Source organism: Haplochromis burtoni, unplaced genomic scaffold (assembly GCF_018398535.1).
Source record: "Haplochromis burtoni strain Fernald_Lab_line unplaced genomic scaffold, NCSU_Asbu1 Contig_274, whole genome shotgun sequence".
NCBI classification, from domain to species: Eukaryota; Metazoa; Chordata; class Actinopteri; order Cichliformes; family Cichlidae; genus Haplochromis; species Haplochromis burtoni.
This window is the reverse complement of record NW_024582635.1, coordinates 460,238-477,864: the sequence shown is the minus strand read 5'-3', so window position 1 is coordinate 477,864 and position 17,627 is coordinate 460,238. Positions and strand designations below refer to the sequence as shown.

At 39.9% G+C, this 17,627-nt stretch overlaps 1 protein-coding gene across 3 annotated transcripts in view; it reads right to left on the bottom strand.

Moving 5' to 3' along the window:
- The window catches only part of LOC102300660 (LIM and senescent cell antigen-like-containing domain protein 1), a 33,766-nt gene extending 19,377 nt beyond the window's left edge, over positions 1-14,389 (bottom strand). The window contains exon 1 of one of the 3 annotated variants that reach the window (XM_005940425.3): positions 14,205-14,389. In XM_005940425.3, coding sequence (XP_005940487.1) covers positions 14,205-14,233 — 29 coding nt within the window. In that variant the 5' untranslated portion in view covers positions 14,234-14,389. Of the gene's footprint in view, positions 1-5,798; positions 9,853-9,873; positions 10,038-14,204 lie in introns of those variants that run through there. The other 2 variants (XM_005940428.3, XM_005940424.3) reach the window with 2 other exon arrangements.
- Between the last annotated feature and the right edge of the window lie 3,238 nt (positions 14,390-17,627).

The window sequence follows — 17,627 nt, the reverse complement described above, 5'->3', positions numbered from 1 at the left end:
AGTTTTGTTGCTTTTTACAAGTCAGATTGGACAGTAAGTGTATAGTCTGATCCCAGCACTCAGCCAAAGAGCTTCTCAATACTAGTGAAAGAGAAAGAGAGAGATAATGTGAGTGTTGATATGAACGTCAACCTGAGCTTAAAACTGGCTACAGCAACTGTCAGCAGTTGGATAAATGTCTCTGGTGTGTTCCTTTAGCAGGACAGGATTTTTAGGCTTCATTCACTCCTTGTTAAATCTGACGTAATAGTGTCAAGCACTACTGAGGGTTAAAAAAAGATACTCTAATACAGGGATCAGTGTAGCTGGTCTTCCAGCAGTTATAATCAGGTAAATAATCAAGGCATCTATGAAAGAGAATTGCTGTTTCTTTAATATTAAACACAAAAATGGTGAGCACTGTGTTTTAATTTAAGAATTGAACAAAGATTTTAAAAATCTATTCAAAAAGTAAAGACAAGATGGAAAAAACAACCTTTAACCACATTATGAGTATCGATGTTGCATAGTTTGCCCACCAGAGGGCACTCCACAACATCCCTAATGGAAACAGAGTGGATGAGTAGAGCAGAGTCAGAGTTATCTGCGTAAACAAGTAATCCGAGACTTTTTTTCCTGACAAGTTCCCAGTTGGCAACATGTGTTTGGAACAAACACAAAAAACTGTTTTTGTGTTTGTTACGTTTAAACACGTAAATAAATAACTAAATAAAACAAATGCTAAGGCAATGTGTTTGTGCTTTGTGTATCTGAAAGAAAAAAATATTTCGTAGATATGTTATTGGTTGATCATATTCGATTTTTAACTGAACAAATATCCGTGTCAGCATCGGCTGCATAACATAAAGTGAATAATAAAACATCAAAAAATTATATAATCTAGTTTTAAGCTAACATTAGCAACAGCTTTCACTTAAATTAAGGGTCAATGAGTGTGGTACAGTGTCAACATCATCATGCCAGGGCGAAAGCACCGAAAAAGTAGTTTTGCAGTGTTCTGAATTATGTCATCTATATATTGTTTTGTGGTTTGAATTGTTTGCCACAAAAAAATCATGTACTTTATCTTAATCCTCAACCAAAATCAGAACATGGGACACTCGGGATAGTGTGTCCAGCATTAGCTTGAAAGAGTGCTATAAATGACCAGTGCTAATAAAAGTCTGGAGAGGGGGAATCACTGGAGGGTTCACAGGTCAGGTTCCAATCAAATGACCTGGGCTTGTCTCCAACTGTGGAGCATATTTAGACATTAGACAGAAAAAGGATAACAGATTTTTTCTTTATGATTTCTGTGTGCAATATTTGAGACCTTTTCCTTTCTTTTTTCTTTTTTTTTTTTTTTTTTACAAAAGGAACATTAGATGTGCTGAACCAACATTTGATCCCTTTATAGACTCTATCACTGTCCGAGCCCTTGGCACTCATGATAAGCATCCATTGATTACAAAGGAGCTGATGTTTAGATGTGCACTTTTTTGACTAGCTTATCCTAAAAACACAAATACAGGTCCTCTATTTTTCAAATGAGCAAATAAACACGGCAGAGCTTCAGCAGAGTTCGGGAGCATACACCGATCAGGCATAACATTATGAAGATCTGCTTAATATTGTGTTGGTCCCCCTTTTGCTGCCAAAAGAACTCTGACCTGGAGTTCACGAGACCCCTGAAGGTGTGTCCACACTGCCTAGCACCAAGATTTTAACAGCACTGATCAGTGACGTAGGGCCTTCATAGATCTGACTTGTTTGACCTACACAGTCAACAAATACTTGATTGGATTGAGATCTGGAGAATTTGGAGGCTAAGTCAACAACCTCAAACTCATTGTTGTGCTCCTCAAACCATTCCTGAAACATTTCTGCTTTGTAGTAGGGCGTGTCACCCTGTTGAAAGAGGCTATAGCCATCAGGGAGTACTCCAACGGGTCGGATCCACTATTGGATTTGCAGCATTGCTTAGGTTTGTGGTACGTGTCAAACTAACATCCAGATAGATGGCAGGACCCATGTTTTCTCAGCAGAACATTGTCCACACTGCCTTCTTCCTTCAGGGCATCCAATTCTATTCTATTTGGTTTTTAAACTTAAGATGGAACCAAACCAGTTTTGTTGTTTTTATGTATATATAATAACAAAGCAGGTCATTTATTCATACAATATAATACAGAACATTTATGTTTAAATGTATATTACTCTAGGCTTAATTGGCCTCTTTCTGCAGGCTCGCTTTAAAACTGGAATCAGCAGCAGTTCTGATTCCTCTCAGCTGATGCAACACAAGGAGTCTCAGACCAAAGAAACTAATCTAACACACCACCTGTAACATACTCGCAGTGTCAACAGCAGCCATGGAAACACAGACCTGACGTCTCTTTGAGCAAAACCTTTGGCACCAAGTCAAGTGTACACACACCAGCACAAGCATAGAAGTGCACACAAACATGTAAAACTGAGTGATTCGATGAGTGTGCAAACATAATTCATGACTAACATTTCCTTTGTTTTGGGCGTTTTGTCCTGAGGGCCACTTTGACCTCCACTATCAAATGTTCAATCCCATTTAACTGCCCAGGACAGGAAAAACACACAAAGCATAACAGCAACATGTCACATGCTCTTTGTTATTAGTGCAGAGTTACTAGCAAGTTGCAATCTTCATCTTCGTTTAAAGATTATTTAACATCACCCCATCCCCAATAAATATGAATCAACTGATCATTACATGTAACGAATAAATCATTTTTACATAGTTATGGATGTTTTTTTGGTTTGGAAAATGTAAATGTAATCTAATCTTTGAAATTGCGGTGTTTGTTTTCTTTGTCAACATTGCAACTGCTCCACCTAATTCTGATGACGACAAGTGGAAGTGTGTAGGCGGATCTAACTGCAGGGCCGGAGGTAAGGGGTGGCCATGGCCACTGACAACAGAGATTAAAATGTGGCCACCCCTGTAGCCAAACCACACAACCAATAGTGAAGTAAGAGGTTATGCACACACTCAAAAAACTCAAATTAGACTACTATTTACTGTTCTTCAAGCAGAACCTTTTTTGTGATATTAACTATTATTCCCTCACACGGATAGTCAACAGTACATGAATTGTCATAGGATTTATACCTATATAAACAAATGATTAGGCAATCAAATAAAAACTGTTTCCACCCAAACATTTAATCAGTTTGATAAGTGTTTCCTTCTTTGTGTTTTTAATGATTCATTTTGCTCTTCTGATTTGCTTGTTAAGGTTCTCTATTATCAGCTTTACTTACAGCATCTGCTTCATTTCGGTTCTGCTGAAAATTTATCGGACAAGTCTGGCACCAAAAATAGCCTAATAACCTGCCACTGTTAAATCCTGTAGCACTGTTTCTTTGGTTATATTTCTCTCTGAAATATAAATATTATCTCTTTCCCCCTTGGACGTCTGCTAGGAATAGCCCATGTTCCTCTTACTTGAACTGTGCAGTTTGTGTCATATTTCAAGCCTGCTTCTAGAGGAATATGACTGATGCATGAGCTGTGCGTAAGCTTAGAAGGATGCCACGCTGAGGATGTGAACAAATGGGTGAAAAATTTGTCTGACAGACAACTCATCCAAGCAGAGAAAAACATCCTTGCTAAAGGGTTGAACTTTGCTGTGACGCCGAGACAAATCCTGCTAGTGGAACTGATCACAGCCACAGAAACAGCGATTCAAAACAACAACATTGCAGACGTGGAAGAAGAGCAACTACGGACTAAGGTTTCGGCCTGTCTCAGCAACGCAAAGCCCCCAGCATCCAACATCAACATGGAGGAGAGGAAGGCACTCACATCACTTAGTAATGACAACAACATTATCATCCTTCTGGCAGTCAAGGGTGACAAAAATGCTAATGAGCCCCTGAAACGACAACCAGTCTTCATTCCACCTGTTTCAGTAATAAAGGCAGAAAAATTGGTGTGCCATGGGTTCCCCAGGTTCACCCATTGTGGCCAACTTGTACATGGAAGAAGTGGAAAAGAGGACTTTGTTATCCTACCCTGGAACACCACCAACTCATTGGTTCAGATATGTGGAGGACACCTGGGTGAAAATCAAATCTCAGGACATACAGTACCACAGTTCACTGATTACATTAACTTGGTGGACTAACACATCAAATTCGCCAGGGAGTATATGAAAAGTCGCAGGTTACCCTTCTTAGCCTGTGAGATTTCCATCAGTAATGGGGGACATTTAAAAGCTAATGTGTACTATAAACCAATGCATGCGAACCAGTATTTAATGTTTGAATCACAAACTGGGTGTCATCAGGTCGCTACAACACAGAGCAAACACCATCTCCACAGACAGAGCGGCCAGGGAAGCAGAAAAACATCACATAAACAGGGCCCTGGGTAAATGTAGTCATCCCTGCTGGATGTTTGTTAAAGATGGGAAGGCACCTAAAGAAAGCTCCAGCCGATGCCGGAGAGAAGGACAACCGCTGCCTAAGTGAAAACCCTTAGTGATCCTTTCTGTGTCAGGAGTATCGGAACAGTTGAGTTGCGTCTCACATGACAGAGTGGATCAGAAATACAAGAGTAAATAAATGCCCACTGTCTTTCTCACCTCCGTTTTCTGACTTCTGTAGTTTAAAGCAGTCTTATCATTTATTGATGCTGCCTAAATGTAATTCTAGATAAATACAAACACTGCACAGTCACAACTGTCACAGGGATATTTAATTAATTTGTTATTTTTATGCACTATATTCATATAAGCTGTCTGTGACACTGCATTTGAATACCTGTTAAACACAGCGGCCCTGCTGAGTCGGATGTTATTGCCTCACCAAAGGTTTGATTTTAATTTAGTTGTTTAAATGTTAATTGCTCCGCCTGCTCCTCAAACCCTTTTTCAGGGTTACAGGGCGAGGACGGAGTTTTTTTTTTTTTTGGTTAGGCTCAACACACCTCTGAAGAGAGCCCTCTTTCTGTCCGCATTCCTGACATTTTTGCATTCCACATACGACTCAGCATCTCACACACACTCGCAGAAACACACATCAGAGGAGAGCGACAGCGCAAGAGACAGAGAGAGAGGCGTCTGACAAAAAGAAACCAACAGACATCCAAAACTGATGTTATCATATTATAAAAACCAATATTACAAAACTCTGTACATGTACACATCTGTTGTTGCTGCTGCTCACATAACTCACAGGAATTCAACCATCAACCACAATACTTACTGTTCAAACACCACAGAAAATATCACCTTATCCATCCACGCTAATACGCAACACATCGGTAAGTAGTTTTCTTCAAAGAGCCTGTAGTAAAGATAAGTATCTGAAGTATACCACACACCACATTTGCTATTTCATGTGAGACTGCAAGTCAGTGCTGATGATAAGGAAGCTGATAAGTTTGACAACACTTGGACCCCACACTAAAAATCAATGTTTGTGAACTGAGATTAAACCCTAAAAGAAACATCGAACAAAGACTTCAAAAACAGATTTGAAGAAGTTAACACTTCTGTAAGCACACTGCAGTACTTGACATGACCTTTGAAGAACCTGCACACTTTTAATGGTTTCTTATTTGAAATGCTAAGTGTCATTGTTGAGCCATTAAAAACCATTTACATGTGTGAAAACCAAAGTGGGCTCAACGCCCTGTGTAGACCACACTTCCTAAAGACTGAGTGCTACAGACTGACGATCGCATTGAGATGTCGGCCAATACAACACACACAATGACACAAGAAAATTGTGTGCATAAATCGTTATTTCTCACCGTAAATGTGACAGTTTGCACCCACCTGTAGCTGTCCCAAGCCAAACTCTCGCTGACATTTCCATTGTCTGGTTTTTCCTTCCTTCGCCTGTATAAGTCTGAGTTTGACAACTCTTTCAGCCTCAAAGAGTTCATCTCCCCTTTGCCTTGCTTTCTCTCTCTCCCTCCCTCTCTTCCTTCCTTCCTTCCTTCCTTCCTACCTCTCGTTGGCTGAAAACGCTCAGTCCCCAGTACGAATTGTTGAGTCTCGTCTCACTCCAGTACTTGTCTCTCACATACACCTCCAGGGCTCAAACCCTTGAGCACACAGAGGTGTGGTTATGTGGTTACACACCTATCAAAAAAGATATGCTCCCCCTCCCCCTCCTGCAGCAGGTAGAAGGGGGGGAATGCATCACAGGAAGGAGGAGACAAAAGAAGAAGAAGAGTCCTCGACCTTTCAACACTGTCAACGCAGTCTCTGTTCACCTCCTACATCTCTCTGCCTCAGCACTCTCTGTACAGCAAATAAAAGCTGGAAAAGAAAAGGCATGAAGAGCTGATAAAAAGAGGAAGATTTATTTTCTCACACTTAGAATACACTCATACAGAGTGTGAGTGCCTTCTGTATAATCCTTAAGAAGGCATTCATGTTGGAGCTTTAAAGTAAAAAAATGTCAATATTGCCAATAAGTATTTGTAGATGTCTTGTTTGTTCATAAAGAAACTTTATTATGATCGATGACAGGAATATAAAGCCAAACTTCAAACTTCTTGTACTTTGGAACGCAGTAAGGACCAGCGCTGATATCTGATCACGGGTACACGGGTCGGCACGGATACTATTTTCACAGCTTTTGTAAACTGAAATTATTTCCCAGCAACAAACAACAAACTATTGAGAAAAAGCAAAATGTCACTCTATGAATAATTCATCACAGCACTATGTGGGAGCGCTTATGTAGGAAGGGCTAATCTACAGTGAACACAAACCACAACAGATATTCAGGCGCAAACCTCTCAAAACATGAAGCTGTGATGTCATCAGAGAAGGGACGGGGTTCGGTAAACAGCATTCACAGCCATCAACTGACTATATGCACGCTCTGTCAAGGAAGCTCCCTCACACAGAGCATTTCCTGAGATATAAAGTCGAAGGGTGCGTGACTTCTTGCTCTGCGTGCTTATATGTGCTAAAGTGCAGTATAGCGATCACATGCATATTTCTTTGTTGGCCTTGAAGCCCCCTGATCCTGCTGCGCTTTGCCACAGGCGAGTCTTTTGTCCCTCACGTTACATCTTGTATAAAAAGGCAGGAAGGTTGTGTTTAGCTAAAAGAAGACTATACTGCACATATGGCCTGTTTACCTCTGCCCTGCGCCTAAATTTAAATACTTAAATGTCTGGTCGCAGGGCACACTATTAGCAGTTACTCTTAATCACACTTAACATGTAAAAAAAACCTAATTTAAATATTTTACTGCCCACAAAACAAATATAAGGTTACGTTCTCTTATTTCATTGGAGGATTTTAAAAAGATCTATTTATGTATCTGCAGCTACTCTTGCACATGCCTACTCAGTCTGCTGGGCTTGAAGAAGGTGCTGTGTTCTGAACTAGTAGATAAGACAGAGAACCGACCAGCATTCATCTTTGTCTGGGCAGTTTTACTCATTTTATGGCTAGTTCCTAGAGTTTGTGTACTCTAAACATCTGCGGTACTCCGCTGCATGCCAGAAAGCATACCTGGCTACAACAGGAAGGTGTTTAGTTCAAACTTGCAGAGCACAACAGGTAGCTGGGTTGGATCATGGTGTCACCATAAATGAACCACTTTGGAGTTCATGTGACTCATTCATTTAACTTCATCTCCTCTAAAAGTGTCCTGGTGCAGCTGGTTTGGTGTTAACATCTGCACAACACAACCACAGGTCGAGGAGAGGTGTCAAAACACCTTTGAAACAATTATTTCATTTATTATATTATTGTTTATTAGCACATTTTGTAGAAAGTTAACAGCTCAGCTATAAAGGTGCTGGTTATAGAACAACCTACTACTTCTCATGAGTTAATTCTGATTGCTTTCTTAGGAGTTCTTTTTATTAAATAAAATGACCATTAGAGATGCAAAGGTACAGCTCAGGTTTGAAAGCTGTTTGACGGCTGACAAAAATCATGTATGTACAGACAACTACACGCAACATTTCCACCCCGCAGATTCACCTTCAACAGCCTGCCTTGACCTGTTCAGCATTCCACGTAGCCTTAACAAACACTTGCTCTCACACACACACTCATGCACAGAGTGTGAATTTTGAAATTTAATGTCAGCTTCACATCCTGGAGCAGCTGGAACAGGGTCACAGCAGCTCCGGCTGACATGTCTCAGTATGCCATAACACTCATGATGAATCCCAGACCGTTCTCTTTCTTCCCCACTCTTCACATGCTTCAGTCAGTTTCTAAAAGTTTCCTCGGAACGAATAAAAGCGTGCCAGCTGTATTTCGAAAAGAGGAAAAGTGATGTTGTGCAATGACATTTGTGCAATTTGGAATTTAAGGGGATATGTTGAGTTGAGACTGACTCATCGTCATCACCACACATACACACAAGCTGAGCAGACGTTTCCCACAAGCCCAACAAGCCTTCCACCATGAACACACTGCCACTGTGTGGCCGTTGCTGATATTACAGCTACTCTTACTGACTTCGATCCTACGCTTTTCATATTCGGTTTGTGTGACATGCACCACTGCAGGTAAGAGATGAAACCCATCACAGTGGGATTAAGAAACAGTGCTAACAGTAGCACAATGCTGCTTCTCGTTTAATTTAAGGTGTTGCATGCCAGCTCTGCGTGCCTATGTGTGGTTTACGTTCATGCCAGAAAACAAACTTCATCACAATGATGATTAATATGTTATACAACAATAGGCTGACAGTGGAATTACAGCTTTTCTCTGCAGAAAAGAGGAATGAAAGTCAGTAGAAGAAACAGAATAAATGTGTGTGAATGAGAGGGATACAGGTTGAGGGTAGATGAATTTTAATACCTGAGGTCATCCAACCAAAGCAACGGACTGCACAAGAGAGATGGAGGAGAGAGTGCAGGTAAGGAGGATTGGGTGGAGATGAGTGTCAGGGCTGATTTGTGAGAAAAGGATGGGCGCAAGAGTGAAAGAGAAGGTGTACAAGATGGCAGTGAACCCTTCTATGAAATATGCAATGATGGTTTGCAGGGCGTGGCAGTGAAAAAAAGATCAGAGGCAGAGGTAAAGATTTTCATTACGTGTAACCAGAAGGGACAAGATTAGAAATCAGTACATCAGAGGGACAGCTCAGGTTGAGGGTTTTAGCGACATAGTGGGAGACGCAAGACTAAGATGGTTTGGACATGTGCAGAGGAAGGATGGTGGATTTACTGGACAAAAGATGTTAAAGATAAAGCTGCAATACAACAGGAGGATCAAGAGGAGATTTGTGGCTGTAGTAAAGGAGGACATGCACGCATAGACATGACGGAGGATGGCAGGGTTAGGATGAGATGGAGGCAGATGATCTGCTGTGCCGACCCCAAAAAAGCAGCAGCAGAAGAAGGCAAAGACTTCAGGCCCTTAAGTATCAACTGTGCAACATTTAAGTGCCACAGCCTACCTGAGTATTGTTGCTGACCATGTCCATCCCTTTATGACCACAGTGTACTCATTTTCTGTTTCCTGTTTCCAGCCAAGCCACAAAGCCCAAACATCTCAACCTGTTTCTTTTGGCCACCTAACAATATGTTCATTGTACTCCACAGTCACCAAATTTCAAACCAATAACGCGCCTTTGAGATGTGGTGGAAGACAGGAGATTGTGCAGCTGAGAAATCTGCAACAACTGTGTGATGCAATCATGTCAATATTAGGTCATTTCTGAAGGTGGTCAAATAGGTACACTATATAATGTTAAATTAAAATAATAAATTGATTCTTGCCAAGATTGACACCTGCATGAGGAAGCACAGACACCTAAAACAGACGAACACCCTGACATGTCTTTCACTTGTGCACGTAGTAAAGCCTCGCAGCTGCTAAAATCACAAAAAGTGATAATGAAATGTAAAAAAACCCATCTTACCAATATTTTGTCAGACTGCAGCTAGAATATTTCGGCTGTTGGTGCAAAGTCCGCTTTGCTATAACTGCAAACACTCTAACAACCGTTATCTCAGTCGACGCGGCCACATCACTTCCTGTTCACAGCTGTGTGTGTTTGTGGTCACTTGTGTCTACATGTTAGCACTGTGTGTGTTTGATAATAAAGTAATTCTCACAGAGCTGCGAAATTTGGTGTTTCTCTCAGTTTTAATCAAGAGGGTAAACCACAGGCTGAGCTCATGTTATATTGTGTGTGTGTGAGGGATTCATCATAGTGAATATGATATGTCTAACAACAGGCTGTTTCACTGTGATGAGACAAAAGAGATTGCTAAATATCTCCCTGCTGAAATAACCAAGCGCCCATTTATCTCTACCAACAATATGATTGGTTCAGTTTTTCAGTTCCCTGATTCAACTTAGATTAACTCTCTGGATACATAAATTCTTTGGAAAGATTCACTACCATTATCACAGGATACAGAGAGAGAGAAAAAAAATATTTTCTCACATCTTCAAAAATGCATATCACATTAAAATAATAATTTTTAAAAGTCCTGATGTTCAGTACAACATATTACAAGCTAATCTTGATACAAATAATCAAGGAGGAGGAACTCAAGTCATGCACGGCGTGTAGGGAATCTTTAGCTCGCAGTCAATTGCAGCAAAAGATTCCCGGTTTGATCCCAGGAGGAAACACAGATCCCTTTGGGGATGTGTCAGGATGAGAAAAAAACCTGCCAAATCAAGCATGTGGGCTACAAACAACAAAGCAGCTAAAAGTAGCTACTTCTTCTTCTGTCTGCAGGATTAATAATAGCTACATCTGCCTCACTCGATTTAAAGGCCATCTTTTCCACACACAAACACACACCACTGAGGAACTTCTGTAATTACTGTACGATCATTACACATCCTGTTGGTCCATACTTCCCCATGCATCGGTCAGGCTCCCAGCTGACTAACAGAAGAGTTTTTCTTGCTCTGAATGAGCCTTTGAGAGGTGACTGCACATGACAGCAGGCATGAGCGGAGCATTTATTAACCCTTTACCTCTTAAAAGCCTTCTAGGAGTAACCTTTCAAGCACTCTTCGGAACTGAGCAGCTTCTGTCCAATTTCAGGCCTGCTTATAGAACAAAATGACTGAGTGTACATCAGATGTTAGTGAGAGTGGTCTCTGCCTCTGCAGATCTTCATGGGGGAAAGAGTTAAAGGCAGAAGTCTGTGCTTTTTCCTGTCAAACACTTTAATTAGTTGCAAACCAGAGGCTAAAAACATCAACAGGGTTTCATAAAAGCCGCAGACAATCCTTCAGCGTACTTACAAAGAGGAACCATAGTGCTTTAGAGCAGCACGGTGGCGTGAATGGTTTCTACCTGTAGGAAAGAACTTTGGCGCCCCCAAGGAAAAAAAAACAAAAACAAATTGTTTTTTTTAATTTTTTTTTTGGGGGGGGGGTGATATACATTTTTGCTCATTTATAATAATTTAAAAAAGCAACAGGAAAATGCAAAGACTTCTGTTAGATAAAATAACACAACCTCATTGCCTTTAATGTTTTAGTAGCAATTAGTCATTAGCCAAGAAAAAAGTCTTGCTGTGGCGACGTTACCTTGATTAATTACTGTGACTGAGGCTAACTGCTGCATCAGTTACAAAGTCATCTTCTTTTTATTTTGACTTTATTTATCAAAAACAGCAGTCCCGACACTTTTAACACTATGTTGTTTTCTTGTCATCAGTGGGTGGCCAGAGCAGGTGTAGTAATCTGGAGGTTGGTGGTTTGATCCCTGTCTGCGCCAAAGCATCCTCAGGCAACATACTGAACCCCAAGCTGCTCTCCGGTGCATCCATTGGAGTGTGAATGTTAAACAGAAAGCAATCAGGTGTAGAAAAAAATTAGTTGTACGGATGTGGCATGTTTTCAGTCCTCAAGTTGAGTAGAAAAGCTCCATTTAAGTTTTGTCAGTTTGCTGTTCTGGAGGATTCGGGTGTGTGTTAAGGCAATGCTACAATCTTACCATGATAGAACGTCCCAGCAAATTCACCCCAATGCCAGAATGCACAATGCTCAGACAAACTGCAAACCCCCCCTGAGCTACACTTCAGACTTTACAGGCCTCATTTAAAGAATGAATAAGTATGTGTTGTTAGGAAGGGTTTCCAGGAGAAAGCCTCCTCTCTCTGAAAAACAAACAAAACAAAATGTGGCGGCACGAACTTAGGTTTGCAACGCTGCATCTGCACAAACCACAAGATTTCTGGAAGACATGAATCCAAAGTTAAGACGTTTGACAATAATGCACAGCTCCACCTTTGGCAAAATCCAAACACCTCATACCAACTGTCGTGCATAGTGTGAAGGGAGGGGTGTGTGATCTGGCACCTGGGTCGACCAAGAACTCCTCTGTAAACCAAAGTATTCTAGAGTCAAATGTGAGGCCATCTGTCCAAAAGCTAAAACTGGAATCCTGAGCACAGCAGCGAATCCATGACAGAAAGGCCAAAAAAGAAATGAATCTTCATGCTGCAACAGCCCAGGCGTTGAAATCCTGTGGTGGGACCTTAAGTGAGCTGTGCATAAACAAATGCCCGTGAACCTCAATGAACTGAAGCAACGCCAAATTCCTCCACAATGATCTGACAGACAGATAAAGTCATACAGAGAACAATTCATTTGACTTATTGCTGCTAAATGTGGCTCTACAAGCTACTGAAACATGGGGTGTACTTGGTTTTTTCCCATGACTATAAATACTTTTTAATGAGCGGTAAGAGGTAGGTTCTCACTGTGAGGCAACAGTGTAGACAATTACAGAAAGCTGACTCAATAAATTACTTAATGGTGCATGGAGATTTTTCCAACAATTAATCATCAAATATATAAGAAGGAACTGTGTCGGAGGAAAGAAAAATACAGAACTTTCTTCTTTTAAAACCTGAATTGTTTAAATAACTCCTGCATTTCAGAGTGATTGAGCACAGTATGAATAATCGCCCACACAGTTAAATCCACCATCACACAACTTGACTGCTTCCAAACAAGGACAAGTCCACACTGGAGACCGAGACGCTGGTCTAAGCTCTGGTTGTATCAACAGAATGTGGGATCAGATAAAAATGTAATGCAATGGGAATGCAGCAATCCTCAGGCTTTTAGAAGGGCTAGTCATCTTAGAGCTTTTAGTGCTTTATAAAAGCCATATTCATCCTAACCCATAATTAATTCTGCAGAAGCATTCATGCTGTTTGGAGAAACTACTGCTCTGAACAGCAGTCCCACAGGGACTGTTTAGCCAGGAAGTGATTTAGAAAGCAGTACTGTCCAGTTTCTTTATATGAACATTCCAGGGCAGGGTGGAGGTCACAGAGAAGAGGAACATCCTCCTCCGTTTTTGTTTTTTTTTTTGTTTTTTTAAAAAGAAAGAAAGAAAACATTCACAAAAATATATATTGCCTTCCTTTAGAGAAAAATATTCTCATGGTTTTGTGCTTTTGGAAAAACCCACAGGTCTGTTTTCTGTGTGAGAAGGGCATGCATCAATGACTTGCACACATGAGTACCAGGTCAACAAAAATGTATTAAATATAAACCCAAATTTTCAAATAAAAGCTTGTTAAAAATCAGGCTTGGAGATTTTCATTTGGTGCAAGACTAAAAACTCCAGATTTTGTGGCCTAAATTCTGCACCGTCATATAAACACTACATCTTTAACAGTGCAAAATGGAAAACTTGGATAACATTGAAAAATTAAAGTCGTTAAAAAAACAGTAGTGCTCTTTAGAAAATTTGTTGCAATTATTAAAAATATTCAAACATAAGGTAACATCATTTTCAAACCTCCAGACCATGTCGTTGGCCACACAGAGCAACAGACCAAACAGATTAAACAGCTATTTAAACAGAGGTTTCTTAAACCAAACCCACTTCTGATTACGTATCATTTTCCATGTGATAGCTGGACGTGTTTTACTTCTAATCATATGTTATAAAAACTACGTTACCCTTTTCCACAGTGAAAGTAACTAGGTAGGAGGCGCTAAAGAGGAGCTTAAGTTGTTCTAAAGATGCAATACAATAAATATGACTGTGTTACTAATTATCTTTACTATTACGTCTATTTTAGAGAATTGCCTCTGGAGTATATTGTGTATTTAAAAAGGTCCAACCGCCTTGGATGACTTATAAATGACTAAACTGCAGTTTTTCACTCCACAAAAGAACAGAGGATAGCGGACTGTCAACTTTTCAGACCAATTTCTCTCTTTTTTAGAAAAAATAAAACTTTTTAACAAATCGCTCACCCGTTTGTCATTTCTGTAATGCCGAGCATCACTGTGCCTTCTCTCCCACCAGATGTGCGTCACCCGATCACTGTTGCAGCTGTCCAGATGTTGTGCAGTCCGGGATGTAACGTTGGTTTTCGCACAGCGGAGTAGAATGGCGAGAAGGGGCCTCGCCTCAGTCCGGCCGATCTCACTCCAGTGAATGAGCCACTTCCAGGTGGGACCTTTCAGTGTAAAACAGCAGGCTTGCAAGATTCGAACAGGACCCTAAAAATCGGTTTAAAAAGAATAAATTCCTCCCTTTTTGCACAAACTCGAGCAACACATCATCTTACGTGGGTCTCCCACGATATCGCACGAGACTATTAACACAAATGTAGTTTCCATTTAAGCTAATGAGGAGTCAGGAAAACTGCCTTAAAATACAGTAGGAAACAATTTTCCTTTATACCTTTAACCTGTATGTGTTTGTGTGTGTTTGTACTGCATTCTGTTTGCCTCGCATTTACTATACAAAGTTTAATGCACATTAATATAAAATATACAGGAAAAAATATCAATGAATGAATGAATGAAAACATTTTTAAACATTTTTTTATTTAGTATTGGTGCTAAAATGTTTAAGAAATTTATGGAATTTAAAGATTTTATTCACGTGCCTTTTTGCAAATATATATTGACATTGGTCCCCATCCCCGACCTAAGTCAATAAATCACAATAATAACTCAAAACTGAGAAAACGACTTGGATTAATTGGGTTATTAAGACGAGATCTAAGTTAATAATTTTGAGTTACCTTTTGGTTTTTTAAAAAATAATTTTTCAGAGTCAGTGGGTTTTTGTTTTTTTTTGTTTTTCTTAAGTGTATGATGCAAAGAGCTTGTTGGTCACTCCAAAAGATTTTATACTTGTTGCTCTTTGCTTAAAGAAAAAACACACAAAAACACAAAAACAACAAAACAAAGAAAAACGGATGATACTGTAATTCATTTTCCTTTCTTTCGCTACTTTGTGATTTCAGAACTGTTAGAAAGCAAAAAATTTCAATTGTCTGCCTTTCCCCCTAATTTTATTTAATCTTTTTTTTACATTAGTGAGGCGATAAAACAGAGTCCAAACACGTTTGGGAAGAAGAGAAACGCAGCGTTATCAAATCAAGTGCTTTTATTTTGGAGACCAGAGGCTCGTGCATTGTTGCACGCGGTCCAAGTGACTTTGTTTTTTTCAGGTTTTGTTGGCAGGATGCACCTAAAACCACCCAGTAAACTCAGTAGGTTCTCTGGGCTCATTATCTCACTATAATATAAATGAGACGGATGCCGAGAGCGGCTTTTACATCCGCTTCAGCTTTACGCTGGGCTGTATCTACACATCTGGTCAGCATTGATGGAAAATCTGACTTTCAGTTTGCCACCACTGGGAGGACTGTAACTACAGTTCAACATGGCGGGTGGGAGCCCTGAAAAAACATCACAGAATCCATCACATAACAGTAGCAGGCAGGGAGACTGGGCTAACAGCATGTTTACATTACTTACAGTAAAAGATGCAGGAGTTTGTCATTTCCTCTCCCGATTGCGTCATGATAATGCACCCACCATTTTTTTCCTTAAAAGGGAAACCCCTAGACCCTGCTCCCTCCTTCCAGAGGGATGAAGGACTTTCAGAGCAGCACATAGACTGGCTACTGCATCTGTTCAGATGCCCAGCAGTAACACCAAAAACAGGAGGATTATTAATGATGTAAATTAAGGTTCATCTTGTAGTTATCTGCTCTTTTGATTTAATGTGCAAAACATGTCCATAAAAGTGCTTTCTCACCACATGCATGTCCTCAAAAAAAAAAAAAAAAAAAAAAAAAAAAAAAGAAAGAAAGAAAGAAAGAAAGAAAAATTTAAAACATCTGGCTGCTGATTAGAAGCTGTAGATGCAATGCTGCACTTCAAAAATCAATTGTAAATAAAGGACACGGACTGAATGCAAAGCATGGAATCATTTTAATCTTTGTTAAGTTCTCTTTTTTTTTTTACAGTTGTAAATACACCGTAGTCTTTCTTGAGTACGATTTTGCAGTTCGGGTAATCTCTCATAGCTTCTGCCCACGTTAAGCATCATAAATATAAAAATCTAGATATAAATACAGTCCATTGTGCTGGGTGAATCACCAAAAGCTGCCAATAGGGGGAGAAAATAAACCGGTTAATAATTATTTTTATCACTGGTCAGCAGAAAACTGTATTCATATGAGTAAGTATGTGTTTCACTGGGAGCGGGGTAGATATGAGGTGTTTTTCAAACTCAAAGCACAAGTCAGAATGTAAAATCAACAGCATATAGGTCTGATGAGGAGCCTTGCTCAAGGACACTTTTGCGAGGCAGATGTGCTTTCAGCAATGGAAACTGCAAGATGCAACAAATCTTTGTTAAGGTTCGGTGATTAAATTGCAACACAAATGACAAAACTATAAAACACTCCCATAAAAGAGAGACAAACTATTAAAATAATGGTCCAATATTAAAGTCGCAACTAATATTACAAACTATTACAGGGCACGATGAATCAGAACTCAAGACATGGAAACTGTTAGTGCACCTGAGTTGAGTATGTGATGATTTAACGATAAAACTGTAAAACCAGCCTGGGGAAAAATGTTAAAAGTGTTCTATTATTGTCTGTTTTATAGACATATATGTATGGAAGTTTGGATTAAACACAAAAGAGTGTATGTGCAAATAAGCCCAGGCTTTATACTGCTTTAAACACTCATTTTCTTACACTCTTGGCTCTGTGTGATGTCAGTGAGGGGTGAAATCACTGATATGATCACAGGAGGTCCAACCTTTTGCTAGTGAGGGGCAGCCAATCAGAAAAAGAGGCTGTCTTAAAGGGAGTGAGAATCAAAAGTGGATGAAGGGCTGCATCAAAGCTCAGAATAAGACACAAGCATTTTTTTAAACCATGAAGTCTGAGAAACTACTCAAAAATAAAAATATACAGGTGGGAAGGAGCATAACAGGTCATCACAGTTCCTCACCAACAATCAGTAATGTTGAAGAGAACCTCAGACTTATAAACACGCATCCCAGTGCAACTGAAATGAGATTATGGCAGTTTAGCCCACGAACTACTGTAAATTACACACACGTTTCCCACAGCATACTGCGTTACAGATCGCCTAATGCTTTCTTTACCTTCCGGGAAACAACCAAGTTAAACGTAAAATCAGAGAATCAAATTTTTTGTGAATAAGGTTAATTTCTATACGGCAGAGACCAGTAGAATGGCTGACATGAAGGCAGTTCAATCACATTCAACAGCCTATAAGTTTTAGGTATACCTCTGAGAGAAGCTAAAATGTAAACCGTGTAAATCAAGCCCATCATAAAATGCAGGTAAAGTTGTCTTGAGAAGTAATTAAAGATCTATAAATCATATCAAG